The sequence below is a fragment of the Gobius niger genome (assembly GCF_951799975.1).
Source record: "Gobius niger genome assembly, chromosome: 17".
NCBI classification, from domain to species: Eukaryota; Metazoa; Chordata; class Actinopteri; order Gobiiformes; family Gobiidae; genus Gobius; species Gobius niger.
In genome coordinates, this window is record NC_136868.1 from 18597678 (window position 1) to 18619453 (window position 21776).

Consider the following 21776-nt stretch of genomic DNA (forward strand, 5'->3'; position numbering starts at 1 on the left):
TCCTCGTGTCTCTGGCCACTAAACCACAATTGCAGCTTTCCTGCCTACGGGTTGGAGTCACCAATACACACTAATGGAATCATGAAGAAGAAGCTAACAGGCTAACGGGCAAAGCTAACTGGGGCTAGCACCACAACAGTATTTACAGCCGAGTTTAAGTGAAAAAAAATATCTCCATTGTGTCATTGGATGTACAATATCCCTCTCTCCCTTTGTCTTTTCTGTCAGCGTAGTATTTACTCTCATGGACAATTAATGAGTAAAAAAAATGCAACATGCTACGACACCTGCAGTGGCGCTTATGGCCTCTAGGGGCATGAGATACTTAGTACTGCTTAAATTTAATGAAGGAGGAGAGGAATCTTATTTGTATAGAACTTTTCATAAGACACATCACCAAAAGCGGTCCACACAAGGTATATTCACCTTATTCCGCCCCGCCCACTTTTTCCACTTTTTGCGTTGTCTCGGCACTTCCGTTTTCCAGACACTTCCGGTCGAGGACGAAGCCCGTTCATTTTAACGGAGAACGAGGGAAAATATTCTTCGCTCAAATCTGATGTTTAGTCGATTGATTTGTGTAAAATGGCCAATGTTCAATTGCACCGACATGTCAACACTGCAGCGTTTCTCTGTGCGGCCTGAAAACGGCTTTGTTTTCGTGTAGTGACTGATTTTATATGGACTTCTCCAGTCCCATGTTAACACATAGGAGAAAAGGGGCCTCCGGAATAAGGTGAATACGTGAATTTCTTTTTTTAGATTCACTCCATACTCTGTGTTGGTAAGGTACATGTACTGTAGCTGCAGCTGCCCCTGGGGTCGACTGACAGAAGCGCGGCTGCGGTCACCATCACGCACACACGCACACAGCAACACAAAAAGGCCTATTTTATTTACAAGTGGTGGAGTGTTTTGACAGCGTAAATCTGTCACATGTTGATAACAGCCTGTACCATTTACATCAATATACATTTGCTGGAATTGCCACAATCTTGCAAGATATTCTGAAGCGCTGTTCTACATCATTAGGCTTGTAAAAACAGTAGACGCTTCTATCCATATAGTGCTGGTATTCAGAGTCTTAACTCATCCTAGGGTCAGGCATTAAGAATTCAGTCTTATACTACGACTGGTGCACAGGAGAAGCAGTAATTGCCATAAAAACAGTCTAATTAAAAGGCTAGAGATCCTGTGATGTTTTCACACCCACACACCCACACACACACATTGCAGTGTAGAAATAGTGGGTTTACATTACGGCCATATACTTGTTAATTACCAGCGTTTTGGAGCAGGAGTGAGGGGGCTATAGCAGCAGATGGCGGTTCCTCCGGGATTCACTCTCTCATTGTGCTATGTTTGCAGACACGCAGCAGAAACATCACACTGAGGTGATCACGTACAGCCGTGTGTAGGAGAAGTGCTATGATCAGACTGTCAAATGAGCCATGATGATGGGCCTGCTGATACATGGCACTGTCGACAGCCCTGTCCACCGAGGGCTCGCTTCATCAATCCACACCCCCTCCTCCCAGTCCTCCCCCAATCTCCACAGACACACAACTGAACCACTGGGAAACACACTCAAATAGATTGCCAACTTTTTTATAATGCAAATGATGATATATTGCCTTTACCCCACATTTTGCTATTTACATTAAATTCACTTATAATAGTATTGATATCTATTGAACACCTCTTTCAAAACCAGCGCAGTGGATTCCGTTGTCTGGTAGTGCGTCATATTTTGATGCGCTCTAATGATATATTCTTTCATTTCCATCCGGGAGGGTCCACTGGAAGCAAAATCAAATCCACAGTTTCAAAAGAAAAATGTTTTTCATTTGTCTGCCTCTTTCCTTTGAACATGGCACATTAACATGGCTCTTCATTCCACGTTCCTGTCCTCAAATCTTTTGGGAAGAAGACAGATTTGGAAAGACTGACATTAATGAACATTTCTGTGTGTTTTAATGAGTTATAGCGACACTTATAGACTTTGAGCATGTTATGTCAGCAGCGCAGCAGACTGACATGCAGAGGAATATGCGCGAAAACCTAAACCTCCATCAAAAATAATGGATAAAGTCAAAACTAACACCTTTACCGTTTCAGATGCACAGGAGATAAACTTTTAAATGTAATGTCTCCCTCTACAATCTCACCTCACCACAGCGGGGCCCTATAGTTAGTGTGCATCGATTTGCATTTATTGTCACTTTTATCATCACCTCCCACCACAATTGTAAATATGCATAAAGTCGGTGTCTCTGCATTGTTTCTTTACACCGTTAACTGTCATTAACATATTAAGACTATAGCTGCAACAAGTGAAGTGAATTTCTCCATGGTGAAATGAGTAAAACCTTATCTAAAGAAAAAGGATTTCCACTGTGTCATTAATTATTGTGGAGCGCTTGTTTCCATCAGACCCAAATCGTTACATTTGCAAGACAGGGGGACTTCAAAAATAACCTATTCCGTCTGATCATTTGAAGCTGACCTTGCCGTCCGTCATAAATAAATGTGTTGGCCCCTGTGTTTTAGACGCCTCATTGGCAGCATTCAAACAAATTACTGGTGCCACTGTCACAGCCGACTGACTGAATGCTAAGTCCACGTCAGAAACACTTGACTGCGGTGACTGATGGCATCCTACAACAGCGGCAGTGTGCGTGAGTGATGGTGACGAGACTTGTTACCACCTCGCTTCTTTTCCCTCTTGCACCTCTCCCCCCCCCCCTCCGGTTGCCGTGGTAACAGGCGGGAAAGATTTGAGGTAACTGTCATCCATTGTTACTCAGGAGTTCTTTAACTTTAGTGGCCGCGTTTCAAAACTGGGGGAGAGCTTTGAAGCCGAGGGAGGGTCCGCGATTGCATCTGTAGATATGTTCACAGGGAAGAGATTGTTTTCTACCTCGGTGTTAGAAGTGCTGTCTATTCGCTTTCCAAAATGGCAAAGGCAAAAACGGACACGAGTGTGAATGCACAACAGAGATACCACTTGAAAAGGGACTAGCCTTTTCCGGCCTGAGTGTCGAACCACCTTGCTGCCAATTCGTGCTGCGCCAAAAGACACAACAATGCCTTGTCTAGTGTCCATCTTCTTTCATTTATGGATCAATAGTTGTCTTGATTTTGTATTCCGGTCTCTCGCTCTCTCCCTGTTGTTTTCTGACAGGGCAGCCCTAAATGTCCGCTTTAAATAGCTGCTCAGAGTCCTCCTCAAAACACATTTACATACACATCAATCACGCTGTCGAAGGTAAAGGCATGACGCCGTGTAAAAACCAGAATTGGATTACGGCCCTGTCTCATTGCTGACACTGACTGCTGAGCGCGTTGGCTGACTAGACTGTTGATGTACAAGTTAAAGAGTCTCATTTTTTAATGGGTTTGATCTTCCCAACAGATTTGTGACGCTACGTTAGAGCACTGGTCAGGTGTGATTCATGTTGGAATTGTAATGGACATTATTTGATATTGACTATCAACGACGTTTATTGGCGAAACTAATCTAAAACATAATGTGTTTTGCATAGTCTTTTATTCGACTCTTTCCCCCCAAAAAAAGTGTCTAAAAAGAGCCAATACTATAATATACTATAGCACAGGGTTTCTGTCGAGCTCGGGCCAAGAATCTTAACTCCATGCTGTGGTATTAATCCATAAACTTATCCTTACTGGAAATTCAAATTTACATATCTGTCATTTTTACAGCATTTTTTCAACAAATTATTATATTCCTGCTTTTCATTTTAATTACTTTACTGTGTACTTCGTTTGTAAGACAGTTTAAACCTCTGACCTTAACGCCATAACCAAGGACATTGTCTCCAGTTTGGCTTTACCCAAATCTAAAAGCTTCTCCACTGGAGTTCATAGTCTCGAGGCCAGAGTAACACCTCATTTCTAAGCGTTTGTCATGGTTTTGTCTCTTTTTAGTTTGCGTTGTTGTTTTTTGTCGTGTTTTTGTCATTTTCTTGTTTTCTTCATTGCTTTTTTGACACTTTTTTTTGCATTTCCTGCATGTTTTTGTGACTTTTTTTGTGGCTCTTTGTTACTTTTTCATTACTTTTTACTCTTCTTTTTGTCACTTTTTTGTTTCATCCTCCTTTCTGCCGCTATTTTGACACTTTGTCCAAGAAGGTTTTAGATTTGGGTAAAGCCCAAATCTAAAGAAAATGTGCTCGGTTTTGGTGGGGGTTAAGAGGTTAAGAACATAATTGAGCTACAGTGAAATCATATTTATCGTTTTGGATCAATATAGTTGGTCTTGAATGTGCATAAAAAAAACAATAATTTATCAAATACAATGTGTGCCAAGTAAACAAGCGTCTTATCCAGGGAAATAACAACAGTAGGAACTAGGAAGAGCGGGATTTGAACAATAGCCACACATTATTTACAATCTAAAAGTGAAACACAAAGCAATACAAAATGTTTTTTTTTAAACCACAGAAACTACTCGACCAGCTTTTACCAGTAAAGCTACAAGATTTACTTCATCAACAGTAAGAGCTGGCAAAACAGCAGAGATCGATGAACCCAAAACTAAAAATGAGAGTTGTCCAGCTGATTATGATGTTGATAAATAGATCTATTACCCTCTCTGACCATGGAAGACGAAGAAAAAATGTCTTCCCATACCCCGGCGGACTATGCACTACCGTCTGCTATGACTCTGATGGAGAGTGGGCCACAATCCCTTTCAATTTGGCCGGCGTGCCCCAGTCCTGTTAAAGCCAATCGACTGGCTCAACACAGGCACTATATCACAATATGCAGGTGCGCGGCGAGCAGGCGGAGGAGAGGCGGGAGACATGGCGCCTTAGGAGAAAGGACCAGACCGTGGCATCCATCTCTCTCACACTTAGGCCGGCGTTCAAGCACGGGACACACACACACACACAAACACAAGCGGCTACGTCCAGGCAGCGCAACAAGGCGAGGGGTTAAGGAGGGCAAAAAAAATGGCACCCATCATTTCTGTCAAATTTCCTTCAGGTGAAAAAAGGACAAACAGGGAGAATAGGTGGAATACATGTTGGGGACTATATAGAGCTAGGAGAGGAGCAAGGAAGACCAAGTTGTGAAATAAAAGCTTGTGTGGGCGTGGGAGGGCTGGTTGCTTGGCAGGGAGTGTTTGTTATCAAGGGACTGCAGACCCCCGGGGGGCGGCTGAAACTGCTGGCCTGCATCAGAGGGGCAGCGCCTGGGGGGACGGACGCGTTCGAGCCCCTGCCTGAGGAAGGGTAAGAAGCCACTAGACTGGAGAGAGTGGCCTCGACTGAAGAGGGCTACAAGTACCACAGAAAAGATCAAGTTCATCCCAGCTAAAAGTTTATTGATATTGCTCTACTATTTTCCATCCAGGGTGTAATTAATCTCCCAATTTCCTCATGCTTCAGTGAAGTCATGATAGCACACTGTAGCGTACGAACCTGGGCTCTTCAGAGGAGCATGGAGAACATAGCAAAGTGGAGGACTCAAGATCCTCTCGGCCTGTAAGAGCAGAAAGCATTCATAACCTCTCATCCACTTGAGAGCGCCTGCAACGGGAGCATTGAAGAGAGCGCGTGCTACAGGTTTGGGTCAAGGACTCCATGTCATGCAAAGTCTGCAGCAGTTCATTACATATTCTCGTCATGCTCAACTTTTGAGTGCTGAGGTATATAACTGTAGGCAGAAGGATAACACTGCAGCGCAGTCTGGAATCACAGTGTTTAAGCAGGATCTGTCAGTCACGCCTGGCTCCAGGCTCCAGCTTATCACTAAACAGATTGGCTCGGATCAATTCGCTGTATCTGGAATTCAAAGTAATTTAACCCGGTAGAAATTTACACACACATTTACAGGCTGTGAATTAGCTCCCAGCCAAGCAATATAGTAGTGTGTAATGCAGATAGGAGAGAAAGCAGTGGCAAGGTATTGCTTTCCATAAAATGAGTTATTCTTGAGTTATGGAGACAAACATTTAGAAGCTGTTTATTGTATTGATTTTGAACATGTCCATGTCACGAGCAACCTCCATGCTGCACTTGATGGGGGAGGGGCTTGTTTGGATCTGATTTTATTTGTGACTATGAGGTGCAAAAAAAAAAAAAAAAGAAACTTTCACAAGTCAAAGATAGAAGTCACTGAAGGTTTTTTAGCTCTAATAGAAACCATGTCTTCCCCACACCTCTCACCAAACACATACCTGAACAAGGCAAACTTTATTCCCTACAAGTAACTTTTGACAAGTTGCTGTACACATCCCGGAGTTGTACAGCGATGTGCTATGAGGGAGAGCTGGAGAGCAGTCATGTAGAAAGAGAATGCTGTTACTGGAGTTATTAACAGGCTCCTGTGTTCCCCACCTCTCAGCTGAGCTATTCAGAGCATGGCGTCCTCGTCTGCCATAAGCACACACCCGCAGACAGACAGACAGACAGACAGACAGACAGATGAACACACAGCGCAACCCACTCCGTGTGTGCCGTAATATGTTTTTTGCCCATTTACAACAAATTAAGTTTCCTTCAAAGTGAATTTCAAGCTTGGCTGCCTTTGGAGGACGAGCAACTCTCTTTTCATTAATTTTCATTCTTTTCCCCCTGAACAAATGATCTACTGTACAAGCCTGCTCTCCATGTCTGTTGTTTTTCTCCCTCCTGTACGCAGCTCTACCCGCTCGCCGGTAAATTTGGGCTTTTGCAAAGAGGAAAGCAATTACACTGTCACAAAGCTGTATTCTGATTTATTAAAAGCCCTGAACGGCGTCGGTTTTGTCGCTCCTTTGTGTCCGTCTGGGAAACAGAGTGCTGACACCCAAATGAGATGGACTGAGTGCTTCCTGCGTGCCGCTCCATCCTCACAGCCGTCCCCGAAGACGACCGAGTAAATATCCTGTGGCAGAGGAGGACAGATAGACTCGCTGCAACGCCGGCGCTGAGAGAGATTTGCCTCGGAAAACTGAAAGGCGCGTTTGCGAAAAGGAACTAAAAGAAGAAAGAAGTGGCATGAGTTCAACGATGGGGTGCACGCCAGGAGCAAACATGCATACCTCCGCGGATAAATAAAACTTGAGACAGATTGCGGCTAGAAATGAAGACCTCTGCCAAGGCACTGGTCAACACTCGAAATGTCTTTAGGCTTTCTTCTTCAAGTCAAAGACAAAGCAAGTTTAGATATTGAGGACTTTGCAACACTAGCAGACATTTTCCAGCCTTCTTTCCTTCTTTATTAATAGAGATGCACCGAACCAGCTATTTTGCCACCGATATCGATACCAATACTGGGGTTTGAGTATCTGCCAATATCCGATATTTACCGATACCAAGGTACTTTCTTAAAAGTGGCTTTGTTGAGTGAAAAATTTAATTGACTCTTCTCCATTGTAAGATCAATGAAGCCATATTTTATTGTCATGATGTTACAGATCCATTATCAATTACATATATTGATAGATATAGACTTTTCTACACAAAATATCCTTGGGTATATGACAGGCTTTGTAAACAACTCACATAAAGTGATCTCATTACAAATATGTTAGATCAGTTATTTCTTAAAAATACAAACACTTGGCTTCAGCAGAATCCGATTTTATTTATCAGGCTACTTTATGTATTTCTTTCGCAGTTTCTGACCCAGCCTTGATTAGTTTTCGTTAGCTTTAGCATGCTATTGCCAACCACAGCACTTTGCGCTGCGATCAAAAATACATTTGTGGGGGTTAAAACTAACTCGGCGACTGGATTTCCCAGGTTCTTTAAAATGACATACAGCATGCTCATATTCACTTAGATTTAGGTAGTAAAAGTTGTGTTTTTAAGGCGTTGAGAAACAAAACTGGTATCGGTCCAGTATCAGATATTTGTAGCCGATACCTGATATCGTATTTTTTTCAGAATCGGCTCCGGTGCATCCCTAATTATTACCGTGAAAAACTAGCTGTTTCCGAGTAAATAATGAAAACAAATAAATAAATAATGATGAAAATCGAATTATGAATGATCAAATTACCATGGAAACAGTCGAGCAAAACAATCAACAAGGAAAGTAAACAAACAAATGGCCACAACAACACAATATCCTCGGCAGATGTTAAGTTGACTAAAGGGAGATTTCACAAGCGAACGCTCAGTTAAACCCTAATTTTGCTTCCCTTTTTCATTTTCTAAGCTCTTTAACTACCCGGCAGCTGGCGAAATGAACAGTACAGAACTTTCCATTATCTATTCATGCAAAGCCACAGATGAGGAGGAGACTGAAGGAGAATAGAGACAGTGCGACGAAGCCATTAAGTGTGAATAAGTTCCAATTTTCTAAATAAATATTATCTCTGTCTGAGTAACCCAAAATGTGTGCTGGTATTGTGCCAACCTTATAATAGGGGTCGACGCCGTGTGAACAATCCATTTTGGAAAGCTTCACCTGTGACTCTTTAATCTATTTATCTGCATATTCCGGCACAGACGGTTGACCCGAACTGTGTTGAAAAGAGTTAAGTTAAACACACCGCGGGCACAGACAACCCTTTCTATTTCACATTAACAAACCATGCCGAATGCATTCCCTCCCAATCCTGCCCATCGCGCCCTCATTACCACATTGTTGATAGGCAGAGAGATGGGAGAGATGCATAGGTGCGGGACTTGTAATAAAGCATCCCTGTTTCCTAGGGGGACTATTGGTTGGAGATAAGAGGTTTTCCCCCACTGTAACATGAAGGCATAGATCATAAACCTGCTTATCAGCCGCTCCCACCAGACCGAGCCTTCTCTGACTGCAGGGCCAAAGATTCCAGCGCTAAAGATGGGACAAAAAGAAGGTAGGGTCACGCGCTAATGAAGTGAACAAGAAAGAAAAACCTGCAAATGTTGCCAAGAAACCTGCAAAGATACAATGATGACCTTTCCTGCTTTGAGAACATTTCCGGGAGTTATGCTGCCGTAGTGCTGAGGGCAGTGATTAACATATTATTAGGCGATAAATGGCTTGGCTCTTTTAATCTAGATACCTGTTAGCGGGTGCCAAGGGAAGAAAAGCGCAACTTCCCAAGGCCAACCGACAACTATTTATGACAAAACAGAAACTAAATGGCACTGAGACAATGCAACTTAAGTTAACAAGGAGGAAAGAAGCACAAACTTTATTTAAGATAAGGTCTGGAGTAAATAATTTGTGAACTATTAGTTACTGATTCATTATTTTTTTTTAGAACAATAAAACATACCCCCCAGACCCATGAAAGAAGTTTGAGTCCTGCCTCAGATCTGGATCTCAAGACTATATTCTCTAAAGGGCTGGAAAAGAAACTGCAAAGTTTTATATCATGATTTTTGTAGTATCACACTTCACATTGATTAAATAAATTCACACTAGAGCATGACAGATGCTGACCAATGGGAGGAAGGGGCAGGGACAGTAGACGCCTGATTCTGAGCTGCAATACACAGAACACAGACCTACCGTACTTTCCGGACTATAAGTCACACTTTTTTTCATAGCATGGCTCGGGGTGCGACTTCTATATCAAAACATATAATTTTACATGCTTGCTATTTTCAAACTGACAGCCGCTAGACGGTGCTCTAGGCTTGTGTGCCAGTATCTGCTACTCCTGTACCACTGAAGATTAAAAAACAGTAGTTGAGCAGCAGAAATACATTTTGGTGTGAGCAAGAAATTTGTGAGGGACTGGTGAAAAGCGGAGGTTACTTTTACTGCAATGAAGAAAACAAAAGAAGTTAATCGCGGGCGAAAAGCTAGATGGCCACAGCTAGTGGAACGAGTTCACAAATGAGAGCTTGAATAACGTGATGCTGGGAGAGGCTTGTAAACGACTCTAGTCCCCGGTCATTGCCAAGGCTGGTGCGACTTATACTCCGGAGCGACTTAAAGTCCGGAAAATAAGGTAAATTATAGAACCATGGAACCATCGTTCGTGTGTATATATATATATATATATATATATATATATATATATATATATATATATATATATATATATATATATTGTATATATAAGCTTTCTAGCTTCAGCCTACTCTTTTTTGAGCCTCTATAACTTGATAATGTGACTGTTGTAAAATTAAGAAAGACAAAGAGAGACCATGTGCAACAGTGTCATGGCCAGTTCGTTTATGCGGCTGAAAAAACAACTATACAATGCGTTTGGAGGAAAAACATAGCAACTAGAGAAAGGGAAAGCAGTCTATTATTGACGCTGCAAGATTTCAAAGAATGGATGAACCTTTACATATGTCTGCCAAAAACAATTCCAGCCCATAGGTATAAATAACAACGACTGGCCAAGGCCAAGCAGCAACGATTGAAAAGTAGAGGAGACTGAAGTTAAAGCTGAAAAGAAAAAAAACAAAACAAAAAGCCCAAACTTTAATAGAAATGAGTTACTAAGGAAGAGAGAGTGAAAATTGAATTTCCAGTCACTGATGTAGCTGTTTGCGTTTTCTTTTACATTTCCTTATTTAAAATGTGTTTTTGACTGTTTGATGTTTAGGCCACAGCTAATGCATTCATGAACAGTCTGCCACTATAAAGAAAAATGCAGCCTTATCGGGAGCTGTTTACCTCTGCTGAGGGAAAAGCAGTTTCCTCACTCAAGTGTTGCCAGCTCTCTCCTGTCTGCCGTCACTATAAGCAAGCAACAAGCAACACAACTGTGCATGCAAAGGAATACAGAGCTAACATTTAAAATCTAAAAAGAGATTAGGGCCATGCAAGATTAGAAAGTCCGTATGTGGTAACTGAGACAAAGTTTGAGAACTAAGAAGAAATAATTAAATACGTTTTTTTTTTTTTTATACATTTATTTATGTATTGCTATACATTTGCAATATACAGGCCGGGCTGCTCTAATGAAGGATCATCTATTTAATTATGCCCCGTGTCGTCTTTAGTTCATAGCATTACAACAGTATGGACTGCAAATAGTAGCCTTTGGCGGTAAGTCTCCAGCTGAAGAGCCTTCTAATCCAACCTCCCATTCACAGAAAAGTTCTAACATGTAAAAAATAAAGTCTGCCATTAACAAGCTAAATTAACGATACTTTAAAGTGGCCACTGATATAATTTTGTTCACAGGAAACATTGCGTATTTGTGAATCCTCAGTCATTTACAAATACACGACTGGATGGTATCGCGAAGGACTTGCAGGAAGTCAAAATCAAGTTTGCAGTTTACTGATGGTATTGCGGGTGACCTGTGAGCTGTGGAAAAGCACATCATCTCCAAACTGGAAAAGTTCGACACGGAAATAACCAACGCACACAACGAGCTGAAGACACTGCCTGATAAACTGAAGAAGCAACATTGGTGTGTGTATGGGATAGAAGACGTGCTGGATGAGACAACCGAGGCGTCGGAGACTAAAGTCCGACAACTAATAACATCGAAGTAGGGACTGGACAGTTCTGGAATGCTATCGATGGAGCGTTTCAGGTTGGACAGTACTGGGACCAGGGGAGGCCCAGGCAGATCATTGTACGACTGCAGCGTTTCAAAGACAGGCAGAGTATCCTTGCAGTACCCGCAAGCTGAAGGGCTCCAATGTTTACATCAATGAAGATGTCATAGAGAAGAGGAGAGAGCTTCTGCCTCAGCTCAAAGTGGTGAGGAACAGAAGAGATTTAGCATATTTAAGACTGGACAAACTTAACTTAAACCGAGACCACAGCCTGTGTCGGTCATGCAAATGAACTAAACATCAACGGCTACACTCTACACAGATAAGATAGAAGGAGGAGGTGTTGCCTTATACATTAAGGACAACATGATCACTAAAGTCTTCTTAATGCCTTACCTGAAAATATGTCTGCTGGTCTTTATAACATGGATGGCAAGATATTGAAATAAGCTGCTAAATTTGTGTTGCGCCCTCTGTGTCACACATTTAAAAGATGCCTAGTGTGTGGTGTTTTTCCCACACAAGTCTAAAATAATTTCTATTCCAAAAATAAAAAAGATTAATTGAATGGCCCACATAGCAAGCCCATAAGTATATTACCTGTTCTAGGTAAGATATTGGAGACCGTAATATGTGAACAGATCCAAAGAGATTTTGTTGATTACAGTTTGCTCACAAAATTTCAGCCCGCCCATATACCCTGTCAATCCAAAGCTCTGGTTCATATGACTGATAACTGGTACCAGGAACTAGACAATGGGAGCTTAGTCAGAGCCGTATTCTTGGATTTTAGTGCAGCTTTTGACCTAATTAAACACAATCTTTTAATTGCCAAGTTATGGATTATCAACAGTTGAGTTGAGAGCTGTTCATAAATGAGTCAAAAATAACAACATGATTCTAAATGTCTCCAAAACTCGATGTATGCTTATCGGGAGTAAACACAGACTAAATAGAAATACTCAGCTAATACTGCACTGCACATACTGACACAACCTTTTCTATTTATTAGGGCTTAGGACCACTTTGTGGATCCACAAGTTTCCCTTGTGGATCCACAAAGTTTGGCCAAGTCTCCAGCTCTATATTTTCGACCTGATTTACTCAGACTGTTGCCAGTGAAAATCTCCTAAAATTAGGGAAAAGTAGCAAAGTTAAGCCTAATTCACAACTAGACGTAGGACTTTTTGGCCGTGCGATTTTTAGCGTTTGCGCTAAAAGACCACCATGCACCCAACGTACTACCTTTAAGTCAAACATGTGTCACACAGAGGCTGCTCGGACTTACAGCTGTCGCTTCATTTGTACAGCCAATGCAAGTTGTAAGACCAACCTGCAATAAACGTACTGACCGCGGGTTCCTTCGTATGAAGGTTGCAAGAACTGCACACGATCTGTACGTTGTGTGAACCAACGCTGTTACCCGGTCATTTGGAGGGGGTTTATATATTTCACCATGCTTTGACCACATTCTCCCTGTGAAAAACGCAATATCTGCTACACTGAAAGAATACGACACAATATTTGTCTGCTGGCCTTGTCGTGGTCTTCTCTGAATATAAGCCGCACCAACAGAATCTATAAAGATTTTTTTTTTTACATACATAAGCTGCGCTGGTCTATAAGCCGCAGCCTGCTGTTCCAAGCACATTTAAAGTGCCATCAGCACTGGAAATACTGGACTTTTCTCTTTGTGCACGGTCACATTTTCTAAGAGAAAAGCGGCCTACAGGTATATTTACTTTTATTAAAGTGTGTTAAGAACTTCGACTATATACACTGAGCTGGATCTGTGGGGGATCGCTCGAGGCTGGCTTTTGAAACCCGTGCATTACTGGACCCTCCATAATATGTCAGCAGTGAGACAATTAATCACATTTATTTTACACTGGAAGCCAAGTAAGCTATAGCACGGGAGGGTATCCTGCAATCCCCGCTCTGGTGTGCTGTAAACACCGCACACAGATGTGGAGGAACTAAGACAGCGATAGGGCGACACATGACACAATATTCAGCATGGCCATAAAAATCTATAAATTAGACGAATCAAAGTTACAGTTTAAATTGTTTTCCAAATTTTAAACTTGCTACTGTCATTTGTAAACCTTCACTGTACGAGAAGGGTACGATATAAAAAATGCAACAATGAAAAACCAAATGTTATCACAAAAATCCAATGTTTAAAGGTCTCTTATTAACATGACCGCAGCGAGCGACCAGGCATGTTCCCTGCCACGTTCCTGACTCCATTATGTTGCCTATAGCTGGGCCAGTCCAGTCTGGCTCCTGACCTTCTCCTCTCTCCATGGCTCGAGTGGCTATTGATTGGATCTTGGCACACAGTGTACAAACACAGAGATAAGGAGGGTGCGAGAGAGAGAGAGAGTACAGCTGCAGTGCCCACTACACTTCCTCCTTTTGCTACGGACAAACAAGAAAAGAAAAAGTTTGGAGACTCCATTCCCACTAAGCGTCTACACAGTAAGTGATGATGCGTCGGTGTGGATTACAGTAAATACACCATAAGATACTTTCGAGTCCAGGTAAATTCACATCTCTCTATGAGGAGCAAATGGAAAGTGCAGCTCTATCCACTGAGATATCTCTCAGCAAGCATTGAACAATATCGTAGGCCATAGAAATTGGAAAAATACTTTTGTCTCACATTGATCCTGATCCTCCCCCAAATGACAAGTTGGGCTACTGGACATTCCCGATATCATAATCTGACTTAATAAGTGTGGGTGATTAACCATAACTTCAATGCCCTAAACCTGATGCTTAATTTTAGTATAAACAAAATAAAAGATGGAGCCCTTACATTTTTGATTTTTAGTTGTGATTTTAACTCATTCCATTTGTAACATGCCAATTCTTCACAGGAAGGAGTTTGTAAGCGTGTAGTGTAGAGAATATGAATGTATTATAGTTTAAACGCAACTTCATCATCTTAATGTTTTTTTAATCTAAATTCCACCATACATATTTCTCCTGTAGTTGACTTCAGGTGAAGTTTTATGTATAACTTCAGAAATGGCCGGTGCAATGCCGCGTCCTCAGCGGTCTCCAGTTCTTCCATCTGCTCCACAGACGGGGGCCGCGCCGTGTCAGAAGTGACTAATAGTGTCACAGCCCTGCCCTTTCCACATTGCAGGAAAACCTCAAAGTGCTGTCTCTGCAAACTCTAGCACAGGTCTACACAAGAAAGAAAGAAATGGAAAAAAAACACACACTTTGCCAATATTTTGAGGTGGTCAAATACAGAGCCTTCAAACCCCGAGCCAGACGACACCGGACAACTGCACCGAAACAAGGCTGAAAGCGGAGAGTCATCTTTTCAAAGAGTGCTGTTAGTTTTGGAGTGTGTTGAAGATGCGTTGTCTCTTTGTGTGGGTCTCTGAGGACACTGGGATGCCTCAGGGGGAAGGCGAGGGAGATTCTGTCAGAGCAGAACCCACAAAAGGAAGTGTTCAGACAGACAAGAGACCAGAGGAAGAGGAGCACCGACATGAACCCGACACGCAGGGAGCAGGGGAACTAAAGTCTCCCCTATGACGGCTGAGGAAACGGTGAATAAACTTACCGTCTTCTTTGTGTAGTATAACAGCTGGGAAAATAGTTTGCATCAATAAATGGGAATAGAATGTTGTTGTTGTTTATATATATATATAGGCAAAGTCAAATGTCCTGGTTCCAGTAGTAAACTTAATTTTCTCGTGGGCTTTAGTTATAATGAAAGGAAATACCAAATACTTGAGAGCACGGTGAAATGCTTTTATACGTTTTTGGTCTGAAAAGTTCTGCTTTAAAGCTAAAATCACAAAGCAACTTGTTCGCGCTCGCTATAGCCACCAACATCAGATACAACTGTGACATATCTTGTTTCCAGCATCTAACTTTGGGAGTTGAGAGTGGCTCAGAACAGGTACATTTTTCAGGACACTATTGGATCAAATTCACAAAAAATTAACTAGCTTTATGACAACAAACACTCATAACCTTGAAGTTAAATCAAACAAAACCCTGTCTCCTCATTTCTTGCCATGAATGATAGATGAGATGTTAGCAGACAATCACAAAAAGGCTTTGGTGTTTAAAACTAACTCGTCCCTACCCGCTTGCTTAGCTTTCCGATTTGAAAGTTTCCTGAGCAGGTGAAATCCACTCTAAAGTCTAAAAAAAAAAAAGCCCAAAGTCTCAATCGGCGGCGGAAAAATGAGGCGAGAGTGGAGAAAATTGAGAGGCTGATGTGGAAATGATATTCAAATCCTTTTGGTTTGCCCTTTTCATTCACCGCCAAACTGTTTCATCTCTCCTCCTTTCTCTGTCCCTCCAAATCGACACTCTTCCTCCTACTCAATTAAAAAGACTTCTGTGGTGCATCTCACCCCAAGTCAGAAAATCCCCCCACCAGGCTCTTAGGTAAGACAATAAAAACGTTCATCAATAATCGTCCCAGCTCTCATTATGACAAAGAGAAAAGACATTGACCTTTTTTACAGTATCTGAACCTGCCAGAGCAGGCTGTTTAGAGGAGATTTGGAATACATTACAGAAAACAAATTAGTCAGCATGATAGAAGAATGCCAGCGCAAATGGCTCAAGCTCTTATTTCCCATTCCTGTGAGATTACTATAAACATCCGAAGGTTAAAGCTATTGTCCTCTGCAAAGACACCAAAACAGCAGCTATAGTACGAGTTTAAACTCTGATGTGGTCAGAAGCTTTCCTGATCCCTTCCTATACGTTCTTATATGACCTAAGTATGTGCGTGTGGGTGATGGGGAGAGAGTACCAGCCCGAGAAGCAGTCATGGAGGGAGATATAAGCGGGTGGGGCTGAGCTGTCTGCCACGGAGGCCCAGAGAACATAAAGAGAAAAATATGGCCATAAAACCTATCTATGACTATGAATACTAATCCTGAGACTGTGAGCCAAGACGTGCCCATCCTCTTTCTAGTGCGCCCTGTGTCAAATAGGGAATTGCATGGCATTTGAATTAGGATAAAATAGTCTGCTTGAGGGGGAGTTACATAAAGACTGCTAAGTTTGTTGTGTCGAGCCGTTCATAAAACAGAATGGGAAAGATCTGATCATAATGCCGCCTCATTAGTAGCTTTTATTATGCAAATCAGGCGCATGCCGTTAAGGTACTAAAACAGGATACCAACGTAAAAAAGGTTTCTCAAGATGGGAACAGAAACCGTCGTTAAAGGTCCTATTATGCTATATTTAGGCTTTAAAAATACTGGATATTGTATTAGTGTTGGTATTTTTGTAGCAAAACTTAAAATAATACGTCAAACCTGTTTCCATTGCTTCTGCGGTAAAAAAGGGGAGCAGTTCAAAATGAAACTCAAAACAATAAAGGATCAAAACAGGTTTAGTGAAGGTGTGGACTTTTAAAACACAGAAGATTTTCTTTTGGCTTGCTCCGTGGCTGGGGAGGCGTTTTCAGTGCGTAAAAGGGTAATGGAATAAACGAGAAAATAAATGCAAAAAACAACAAAAACACTCGTGTGTTTTTGATGAACAGAGGTCACAGATTTAAAAAGTATATTTTGCATAAACTAGGCTGTTAAAAATATAAAAAATATGACCTGACAATAGTCCTTTTTCCCAGGTGTTTGGTAATAAAATCAAATACACCTTTATTAGATTTAAAACAGCTGAAACAATATATATAGTAATTTCACTTCCTGGTTTTTATCGCTCTCTCACTGTAAGCCCCTCCAACCCCTTCTCCCCTTGCTCCTCTTTGCTGTGCAGCGGTTTCAATAAATAAACTGTCCATGTGGCTCGTGGGGCTCTACTGAAGGTATAGTGAGTGTTTTTACTTCGAAGATTCAAAGATTACTCAAAGCTGCTCAAAGCTAGCGACTTCAACTCCAGGTATTTTTTTGATGAGAGAACAGCATGGTAAAGAGTTTTAAAAAACATTGTTTTTTGCATAATGTTGTGGTATGTACAGTGATGTAGTTTTGATGGGGCATGATTTATATGTATGAATATAGTAAAGGTCATCCCCTCTGCTCCGCTCAGGGCCTCAGGAGGAGCTGCAGCTGTAGTGCATGAGACTAAATATGGCTATACTGATTTGAACGTTAAACTAGAGGAGCGAGTAGTTTGTGAAAATTGATTTTGAACATATACTTTATGGAATATGGATAGTTACTATAACCTGACCATACCTGCGTTCAGTGAAGCAATATTTTACACATACTTAAGGAGAAACCGTGGATCTGTTTTATTAAGGTTACCCTAAAGACAAGCATTAAAAGTTATGACTCCAACAGTTCAGTTTTATATCTTCATTTCCATTTATGGGATATTTCTAAATACTCTTTCATCTGTGTCATTACCCCTGACTGTGTCACGCTTTCTAAATTTCAGACTTCTGTATTTTATCATCAGTTGCCTCACATAAATACCAGTACTTTCATGGTGCGGTGCGTCGTGCTGCATGCTTTCCCTGACGAATGTTGGAGGACAGAAGAAAAGTCGTAATCTCTCAAGCATTTCTAATGAGTTTTTCTCCTACAATTATTTGATAAGAGCAGACAGGACTGGAGGCAGCGTGTATGATACACTAGCTCCTACTGCTGAGGTGAGAGCTGTGCTGATTACACACTCTGCATTAACACTCACACAGCCGGGAGCTTACAGTCCGTCATCTCAGGGTGCAACACTTCTAATAATAAGACGAGAGGCTCAAGTCATCACCCGTGGGCACACCTAACATGCTCGTCTGAGACTACTGACTTTAACACGCACCTCCGCACTGGATTTCCTTCAGTCGGGAGGAAAATACAGTACTTACTCCCTTAACGTAAGCTCTAACCTACACTAAATGACAGAAATAGCATAAAAATAACTATAATGGCTTCGGTGTAAACATTTCTGTCTTACAGCAATTAAGAAACATCAAAAATATGTTTTGGTATTCAGGCATATTGCATGACCATTATAGCAACCAAAAGCTCCATATAATCATCAATGTCAATGGTGTATGTCTTTCGATACAAACAAGGGCCCCAGTTGAGACCTTGGGCCCACTTTTGCCCTGTACAGTCTGGTACATGATGTGCGCTGTTTGTCTATGTGCACACGTCTCCACTCACCACGCTTAGGCCGAGTTGCTCCCTCTGCAGGTAGGGCAGGTTCCTGCGCTCCAGGCTGCTCAGGTAGTGCTGCAGTCTGGAGTAGGTGTAGGGGTAGCAGTATGCAAACTGATACACGTCATCATCACGGTCAAAACAAAAGGCGAAGGACATCACGTAGTTCCGCCGATGGTCGGGACAGCGATAGTAATAGACGTTTTTGGCCGGGAGCCTCTGCCTGTGACAACAGATAAAAAATAAAGAGTATTTCTTTAATTAACATGAATGGTAGATGTGGGTTATGAACTAAAGCTGCCGATTAATAGCAATTTGTTCTTCAAATTAATGGATCTCAAATTTAAAATTGAATTCATTTTACCTTATTTAAAACAAATACATTAGGCTTAATAATATGGATAGTCACAAAATCAGCTTAAACAACAAATGAAAACTTTTCACTCCAGCACCATTTTAACTCCAAATAGTTTCTATTTTGTTCCTCCAAATTCTGAACTCACACCAAAACATGTGCTGTTACTGCCACAAGGACATTGTAGACCTGTTGGATAAAATGTTAAGAGCCATCTATGCAAATCCAATGATCCTAAATCTACACCATATGTGTCAGACACAAGGCCAGATCCGGCGTACAACCTGTTTTAGTTCGACCCCGGATTTGTAGCACAAAGACTTTTAAAAAAGTAAGTCTCCATCCCATTCCTGTGCGGATTAATGAATTTTTAAGGAAATAACCAGAGTGCTTCCACACGCTTCCAGCAGAGGGCACTGACATAAGATATTAGGGTATAAACAACACATTATAGCTATGTGGTAAATGGTCAGTCTGCCCCAGGGCACCTGTGGCTACAATAGTGGGTTGCCGCCGAGTGTAGAGTGAATGAATAATGACAATAATGTAGAACTTTGAACTAAAATTACAGCTCACTATTATTATCATTCACTTATTGAAAAATGTTTTCTCAATAGTATTTTCCTGTTTACATTATATGCGACCCACAACTCACCAGAGCTGAATTTCGACCCATGACCCAATATGACACCTCTGATAGTAATCCAGATGCAACAGGACAAAACTGGAAGACAAAAGCAGTGGTCTTAAAGTCAGATTCAACCAGTGGCCCAGTAAGGACACTAGTGAAGATGGAGGAGAAAACAAAGATGCAGACTTTCTACTGCCTTTAAATGTTGTTTAACAGTTTAATCCTTCACTACTTTTTTCCAAACCTTGCCTACCCCCTAAGTCTTGTCTGGTTGTGTCAGTCACCGCGTTGGCCGTGACAGTTTACGCCAAGGAGACCAAACTCGGAGTACAAGAGCGCTGCCATGGCATCTTTTGGCGCGTGCACTGAGTGAGGGATGAAAGGACGCAGCAGATGATGACTGACTGGTGTGTTTGGGGCGCTGGGAGTCGGGAGAAAGGTGGAATAAGAAGATAAGACGGAGATGAGAAAGCACAGCGATGGCAGATCTGGGCCCTGATAGCGGTATATGGGGAGATGTGTGGCGGACTCTGTAGGCAAGGCCGGCTGGTGAGCTCGCAACCCTGGCGCAAGATCAGATGGAGATTTTATCGACGCTCTGATAGGAACGGGACTAGATAATCAACAAACAGCGGAGACTGCTCTGACAGAGTGAACCTCTCCTTGTGAGTCACCCTCGAAACACATAGGACTTTTATGTGTTTGCACAGCCGCCTAATGCATCCGCTCCCGCCATGGCCCTGCATCAGAATTCACAGTACGCACACGCTAAACTCTGAGAACATGCTCCGGCAGATAGCGAGCGGAAGAAAAATGCTAAAACAAAAACAAGAAAGTCAGAAGTGATTATTCCATGAGAGAAGAAGGCAAGCGTATCTGCATGTGGCGATATCAGCGGAATACTAATGCGAGTTAGTGGCTAGCAACACCACGCCCTGTCTGTCCAGCGAAGCTCAAGCCAAGTCCGTCTCCTCCAGACTGCTTGGAGATTAAAAAAAAACCTTTACATCAAAGCGGTTATTTTCTGTCAGAGAATATTAATATTAGCAAGACAAGGGGAAGTGCTTAGAACGTTTGAAGATGACCAGCAAAGGACACAGTGGTTCTCCAATGACAATGAGACATACACATAAAGCCACCCACACTCGAGTGCATTGCCGGTGCCAGGCCTCTGAGGTGCGGGTTAATTAAAATAAGATGACACCTCACCTTTTTACATCTCTTCCCTCTTGGCTCTGCCCACCCATGCATTCCCCGTGCCTCCCTTTTCTCCCTCAGCGTTCTGGAGCTGTGTGACCTTGCCGCAGACTGGAAAAGTCCTGGCTATTGATTTTAATTACTGCCCGCTTGTCCCATCACAGCATTATGGTTATAAGCCAGAGAAAATGGCTTCATGTGAAAGGAGAGCAGAGATTTCAAGCAGAGATGCTCCGAGACGTTTGGTCATCAGTCGCATTACAAGTACATTTACTCGAGATACTTTTGAAGAGATGATTCCTCTGAGAGTACTGTATTTCCCGGACTATAAGTCGCGCCGGAGTATAAGTCGCACGAGCCTTGGCAACTACCTGGGCCTGGAGGCGTAACTGCACCGTTTACAAGCCTCTCCCGGCATCACGTTGTTCAAGCTCTCATTTGCAAACTCGTTCCTCTAGCTGTCGCCATCGAGCTTTTGCCCGTGATTAGCTTTTTGGATTTTCTTCATTGCAGTAAGAGTAACCTCCACTTTTCACCAGTCCCTCACAAGTTTCTCGCTCACTCCAAACTTTCTTTCTGCTGCTCGATTACCGTTTTTTTGAAAATCTTAAGTGGCACAGAAGTAGCAGATACTGGTACACAAGACTAGTGCTCCCTCTAGCGGCTGTCAGTGTGAAAATAACAAACAAGTGAAATCATATATTTTGATATATAAGTCGCACCTGACTATAAGTTGCACCCCCAGCCAAACTATGAAGAAAAGTGTGACTTATAGTCCTGAAAATACAATAGTTTTATCACACTGTAAGTATCAATATGCTTACTAGAATAAAATATTTGGTTACTCATGCCAATGTGAGTAAGTGCTAGTAAGTGCCAAAAAAAATCCATTTAACTATTTATAGTGCATTAACTTAGAGCTTCTTTCTTTTACGTTAAAAAACTCAGACTTAAAGCCACACCACGGAGCATTCCATGTTGCAACGTCACTGCAACTACACTATTGTAATCAAGCATGTTCCAAATGACACACAAGACACCAACAATCAAGTATTTGA

At 42.0% G+C, this 21776-nt stretch overlaps 1 protein-coding gene across 2 annotated transcripts in view; it reads right to left on the reverse strand.

Annotated features, from left to right (window-relative positions):
• agbl4 (AGBL carboxypeptidase 4) overlaps positions 1–21776 on the reverse strand; it is a 236883-nt gene that overhangs the window by 106844 nt on the left and 108263 nt on the right. For both annotated transcript variants that reach the window (XM_079575204.1, XM_079575203.1), the window contains exon 5: positions 18542–18758. In XM_079575204.1, the coding sequence (XP_079431330.1) occupies positions 18542–18758 (217 nt within the window). The remainder of the gene's footprint in view (positions 1–18541; positions 18759–21776) is intronic.